Below are 6,991 nucleotides of genomic sequence, written 5' to 3' on the forward strand. Positions count from 1 at the left end.
AACTACTTCTAATATCAATCCTCTTTATTCCTTAAAACAGCTCAAGTTTCTTATACATCTGATACCGTAAAATATTTTGTATAAGCTACATTGTTTCGCCTCTCATTAAGAATGTTTAATGATTTGATTTAATTAGTGTGAAGTGCACGAATCAAATAAAAGTTTGATTGTATCCTAAACTATTGCATTAAATTAATTGCACATAATGATTGATGGGGTGTAGCCAATCTTTCGACTATGACATTTGACATTCGAGCAATCTCTCTCAAGTCATTTCTTTCATTTCTGATCTAAGTTTGAAGCATTAAAATACATGAATTTAGTGATTCTTATTGGATGCCCCGTTAACATTTGACTTTAATTTATTGACTGGAAATTTGAGATTGAGCGGCGACTAATTTCTTTTATTCATTACAATAATAGCGTAAGGTCGCTTTGCTCAGGCCCTCTATCCCTTTTTTGTAAGATAAAAAACCAAGATCCTGGACCGCTGTCGGCTTCAAGCGGCCTTCAGTGTGTTCCCAATGTCAATGACGAATCGGTATTTGACATCTGCTTTGAGAAGGCGCTCCATGGCAGTGTTCACATAATCCATAGGTATAACTTCAACATCTGGTTTTACGCTGTGTTTAGCTGCGAAATCCATCATCTCTTGAGTCTCCTTCATCCCTCCAATCATGCTTCCTCCGACTATCTTCCTCCCTGCCATTAAAGGTATATTACTTCTTGTTAGTGCCTCAGTCTTAATTCCATATTATATCCAATACTGGATTGGAATATACAATAGAAAGCATTACGACTCCAACCAACTTAATTAGGATATCTATCGAGATTCGAGACCTCAACTCACTCCCACAAAACATATACTAATAATAATAGATATTCTTACCTTGGAGCAAAGGCAAGGCTGGTAACTCAAGTGGTTTCTCTGGAGCACCAACAAGAACCAGCTTCCCGTGAGTCTTCAACAGCCCAATCAAAGGCAGCAGAGGGTGTTGAGCAGATACTGTATCGATGATTCCATCCAATGTGCCAATGGCAGCCTAAACAGTCAACATATATATGTAGTGAATTTAGAAACTACTACAGACACTCGCAAGAACACATCTTTAATTAAGTTATTGAAAGGGAAAAAAAAAAACGTTTTCAAAACCAAACCTGAAGCTGTTCTTGGTCACGGCTAACCAAAAATGAATCAGCACCAAGCTTTTCCAAAGCTTCCTTCTTCTTGTTAGGAGAGGTGCTGATCACAGTAACCTTGGCCCCCATAGCCTTGGCAAATTTCACTGCCACATGGCCTAGCCCTCCCAGGCCAACCACACCTACATGCAAGTCAGGCTTATCAAGTCCGTAATATCTCAATGGACTATAAACTGTGATTCCAGCACAAAGAAGAGGAGCCGCAGCATCAAGAGGCAAGTTGTCAGGAATGCGGACTATAAAGTGCTCATCAGCAACCATATTGTTGGAGTAGCCTCCATATGTAATAGTTCCATCATAGTACTTTGCCCCGTAGGTAAGTATCATTTTCGGGCAGTAGTTCTCGAGTTTGTTGGTACAGCTATCGCAGGACTGGCAAGATCCAACCATGCACCCCACTCCAACTCTGTCCCCAACTTTGAACTTTTGTACCTTACTGCCCACCGCTGTCACTTCACCAACAATCTCATGCCTGCATCGGATACGAATAGTTAATATCTAATCTATTGCTTAGGTTCATGAATAAATTCTGCTACATATCATTGAATCTGCCGAATTGATCCAGTACATTACAGATCTATGGAAGCTTATATCATGCGCAGCTGAATACTGAAAACTACAAGAGCTAGTCCCTGTTTTCTCACTAAATGAAGCCTCAAAAGTAATTGAAAAGTGATTGAAGCCTCAAATGAGGACTTAATCGTAAATATGAGCGAAAAGGAAACTGATCAACTTAAAATTATCTTAACAATTTTTGGTTTTGGGTGGCAAGTAACAGAAACTCCTAATGATTAATTAACTTTTTGTTGAACCAAAAAAATGCCTACAAAGGCATTTTTTATAATGAACAACAGCAGAAATAGATAGATGAATTGAGGGAGACATACCCAGGGACAAGAGGGTAGACGGAACTGCCCCATTCATTCTTGACCATATGAAGATCTGAGTGGCATATCCCACTATAAAGCACCTTGAAAGCCACATCCTTTTCTCCTGTTGCCCTGCAAATCCACATCATCATTTGATCAAACAACAACAAAAAAGGACCCCTGGAAGAAGAAGAAGCACAGATCCAAAGACAGAAAATAGCATGAAAACCTTCTAGAAAATTTAAAGGGAGAGAGAACACCGGAAGTGTCTCTGGCTGCCCATCCAAAAGCCTTGTTGGGGTGCTCTTCTTCTGGCAATCTGGTCATGTTTGATCGATGCGTAACCGTTTCTCTCGTCAAGTCACAAAGCAAAAGCGAGGCAAATGAAAATCGAAGAACAATCTGGAACGTTGTAGTATGGAGTGGGAAGTTGCGGAGTCTGCTTATTTATAACTGCTACGGGGGGCTTTGCTGACGTACCGAGTGAGCACAATAAGGACGTGCCGGTCTTTAGTTTGGAATCATCTTCCAAAGAAAAGTCGGTTTATAATTCAACATTTTCAGCTTACCATATCTACCAACAAATATACTTGGTATTTTTGTTATTTCCTCTTTCATACCACAAAAGAATTTTCAATTTTCACTACAAGGTTATTATTATAAGTGTGTGTTTTTTTCTGTTAAAATTATTTTTTAAAGAAAATACTAAAATACTAAGTAAGTCTTTAAATTTTTTTCATTTTTCTAAATAAATTTTAATATTCAATAAATTATCTTTTTATTTATATACAAATAAACTCCTATATTAATAAATATATTAATTATTGTTATATCTTAACCAATTGATATTTTTCATGCACAAAAAATTACTGTGATGTGACGTAATGATATGATTAAAAGATATGATATTTTTCACTATTCATTCACATGTTTCATATAAAAATTGTGTGTAACTTTATTTGATAAAATTAAAATTTTTTGTAGATGTACAGGGAGTTTTTTGATAGGGAGAGAAAGTGTTGTAAATAAATAAAAGGATACGTCGGAAGCGACAAAGAGGAAGATTGAAATAGTTCTTAAAGTATTGAGTATTGTGACAGATGAAAGATAATAAAAAGAGCATTATATAGAGAATTTAGAGGGACAAGCTCTAAAGAACCATCTATTCTCTCCAAGAGAAAAGCCCCTCTAAATAAATTGTGAGACTCTTTATGTATAGTGTTAAAAGTGACGGTTACTCAAGAGTAGGTTTTAATTTGCTTAATAAATTATATTATTATAAAGAGTTTTAATGTGAGTAACCGTTACTATAAATGAGTGTAATAAGACTTATTCTCAAGTAAAAGATAATAGAGAAAAGATATACATGAAAAGATACAAGAGAAGAAACTGTATGTGAATAGGTACAAAAGAATAAGTTGTGCATGAATAGGTACAAAAGAAGAATGTGTATGTGAACAGGTGTACGAGAATAAAGTAGGAGGATGAAACATTTGTACTTCAGGAAAAAGTTAAGAATAAGACCTTTTAACTACCTTCATATCTGAGTCATCAAGCTAAACTCTTCGAAATAGCTCAAGATGAAAATAACTCATGAACCCTGTTATTTATTCCGAGTTACTTTCACTGTCATCCATATGAAGTAATTATTCTAATAATATTAGTTGTTTCAAATGAAGCAGTGTTATACTTATTCTAATTGTTCTGCGTGAAGTAGTATTTCACTTGTTTTAATGTTTTGTATGAAATAGTGCTTTACCTATTTTAGTTGTTTGGTGTGAAGTAGTGCTTCAATTGTAATGGTTATTCTCATTATTCTTCGTATAATATTATGCTGTAAAATATTTTTTTAAAAAATAAGTATTAATCAAAATCAAATATCTATAGTAGAAAATTTTGATAAAAAAATTATATAAATATAGTTTTTGTAAAGGGTATTTTTAAAAATAATCTTTGTAGATAAGATGTTTTAAAAAATAACTCTCTTTATAATTTTAACTACTTTTAACCAAGTTGGACAAAATTACCTTTAATAAAATTACACGTCATGTACAAAAATATGTTACACGTCATGGTTAGATTGTTACACATCATATACAAAAACATGTTACACGTCATGTATAAAAATATGTGACACGACATGATTAGGTTGTTACACGTCATATACAAAAACATGTGGCACGCCATGGTTGGATTGTTACACACTATATATAAAAACATGTGACATGCCATGATTAGGTTGTTACATATTATGTACAAAAATATGTTACACATCATGTACAAAAACATGTGACACGACATGATTAGGTTATTAGACGCCATGATTAGGTTGTTACACGTCATGTACAAAAATATGTGACACATCATGGTTAGGTTGTTACACGTCATATTGAAAAAAAAATATTGTCGCCATGTTGAAAAAATATTATTGTTATACGCCATATTCAAAAATATTTTGTTACACTTTAATACCTAAAATGTTGTTGTTATTTATGAACCAAAATTTCAAATCTTCTCAACTCTTTTCATTTTTTTTTTTTTGACAATTTGGTACCTATTAAAATGTTTCTAACATGTTTTCATAAATCAAAACATAAATTTTCTTATCTAAAACACCTATTTCAACTAAAAATTGAAAAAAAAAATTTGAAAACCTAGATTTATAAATTTTAAAATTTTGAGTTTATTGGTATCTAAGTCTCAAATTGATCCAATTAAAAGTTATTTCAAACATCTATAATCATTTCTATCATTTTAGTTTTATCCAAAATACTTAAAAATCAAAATTTTCAAATAGTCATTTACCAAAACACATCAAAACTATCGCTTGGTGTCTTGAAAGCGCAAAAAAAAATGAAAATGCAAGAAAGAGAAATTGAAAGCATAGCAAGTTAATGCTGGAGAAAGAAATCGATAAAATTAGAGAGAGTGAGACGGTGAGAAAGAAAAATCGAAAGTACAAATAAAAAAAAATTGTAATGAATGATTTAATTTATTTAAAATAATTTTAAAAATATTTTTATTAAATCATAATTTAATATAACTAAAAATAATTAAATTTATTTTAATAATTATTTTTAAAATTCTCTTATCAAGAAAGGTCATAATTTTCTCTTTTTGAAATGTGTCAATCGGTTTTTGACATGTCCACTATTCAGCATCTCGTACTACCAGCTTATAACTGTCAATTATATATAAAAATATAAAATAATGATGACAGACAATAAATATATTTGTTTATATTACTTTTATACATGTTAAAAAGATATATGTATCTGTCTGCATAAGCTTTAGAAATTAGCATTACCTCACAAGATACAATATATAATTAAATATAGAAGGTGACAGGTAATTGATTCTTTAGTATAAGAAAGAAAGAAAGTATTTACTTTTCTTAACATATGAATTTTCTAATTAGATTCAAACCAATGGAGAAAACTTGGGCCCCACCCTATCATTAAATCAGCCTTGCATAAGTGGGTCCAGTTAATTCCTGGCGTGAAACGCATACAAACTCAAGGCTCCCTCCAAACACGTAGCAGCATTGTAATAGGCACATGAAAAACAAAGCTGCCACTAGTCCTAGCACGTACATGAAAACGTTGGAAGTGTTGACCCGTTTTCCCATCGTGGGTTTACTCTTTTTCCTATGTCGTTTTGCGTTACGATGCTCTCACCTCAGTCGTCATCCGTTAGCTCACCCACCATGTCGTCCGTATTTACAAGCCCTCACATTTTGTTTAATTTACATCCTCTTTTTTAACACCTTAAATATTCTTGTTTTTATATATATTTTTTATTTATTTTTTAAGCATTAATTTTTAAATATAAAACAAGATTAAAATGGAAATTCTTAATTTTTTTAATCCAACAAAACGTCAAATGGAAACAATAAATTTGAAACAAAAAGAATACTATTCTTTTTGTAAGTATTAAATTATACTTATTAATTGTATATCATTTATCGAAATTTATATATGGAACTTTAAGCTCAATAGTAGAGTGAATAAATGTACAATGTAGCTACAAGCTACAGTGTAGTCAACTACAAAACTATAGTTGTTATGAACCTTGAGCCGCCTTGACAGACTACCGTATTCATTTGCTATTTACGATGTTTTACAGGTGAAGGAAAAGCATCAAACATTCAACCAAAAAGGAAGAAGGAAACAAAGATCGAGGAACAGGACCCGGAGAGACTCACCTGGAAGAGTCTTCTCTCCTTTCAAATACTCCAGATGGTTTTATATTCCATCCCTGGAGATGTGTCTTTCTTCTCTGCTCGTGAGCAGAAAGATAATGCAACTGGTGATTATCATATATAAAGCAGTGATGCGACCAGTGACTTTAAAATTGTGAGTTATGACCAATCAATGAGGGAATATGTTATTCAAGGAAAAAACACAAGTGATGCGGTGGAAAGTTTAAATCCTTGGGGCCACTAAAGAGACATGGAGATAATATTAGTATTCTTTTTTGTTAAAAGGTTTTAAATTATAGTTTGTTGAGAAATTACGAAATTATCTTTAAAAAATTGTTCAAGATCTAACTCAATCAATAAAAAAAAAAATTAAGCACACTCACAAAAACACAAGAATTTACGTGGTTCGGTCTTTTGATGACCTACGTCCACGGGCACAGTAACAGAGAAAAATCCACTAAGAGAAAAATCAGGAGATTACAAGAACAGTCTCAAACTCTTAACCCTTATCCCACGTACACCTAAATCACTCTCTCTAAATCTAGGTGATAATTATTCTTTAACCTATAGGGTCCTTTTATAGTGCCAAATATAATAACCTTATCCTAATATAATTAGGAATCTTATCCTAATAGAATTAGAAATTGTTATTCTAGTCTAACTAGATTTAAATAGTATTTTATAAGGTATACTAATTTAATTAGAATTAAACAATCCTAAT

General features: G+C 32.4%; 1 protein-coding gene across 1 annotated transcript; it reads right to left on the reverse strand.

The window, feature by feature from the left end:
* Positions 1-310: 310 nt before the first annotated feature.
* LOC18611430 (putative mannitol dehydrogenase) lies at positions 311-2,499 on the reverse strand. Its single transcript, XM_018126044.2, has 5 exons — positions 2,299-2,499; positions 2,088-2,201; positions 1,159-1,672; positions 890-1,043; positions 311-702 (listed from the first exon to the last, which is right to left on the reverse strand). The coding sequence occupies exons 1-5, from the start codon at positions 2,394-2,396 to the stop codon at positions 500-502; spliced, it is 1,083 nt and encodes a 360-aa protein (XP_017981533.2). The 5' UTR covers positions 2,397-2,499; the 3' UTR covers positions 311-499.
* Positions 2,500-6,991: the final 4,492 nt, after the last annotated feature.

The sequence above is a fragment of the Theobroma cacao genome, chromosome 1, assembly GCF_053813885.1.
Source record: "Theobroma cacao isolate CCN51 chromosome 1, ASM5381388v1, whole genome shotgun sequence".
Lineage (NCBI taxonomy): Eukaryota > Viridiplantae > Streptophyta > Magnoliopsida > Malvales > Malvaceae > Theobroma > Theobroma cacao.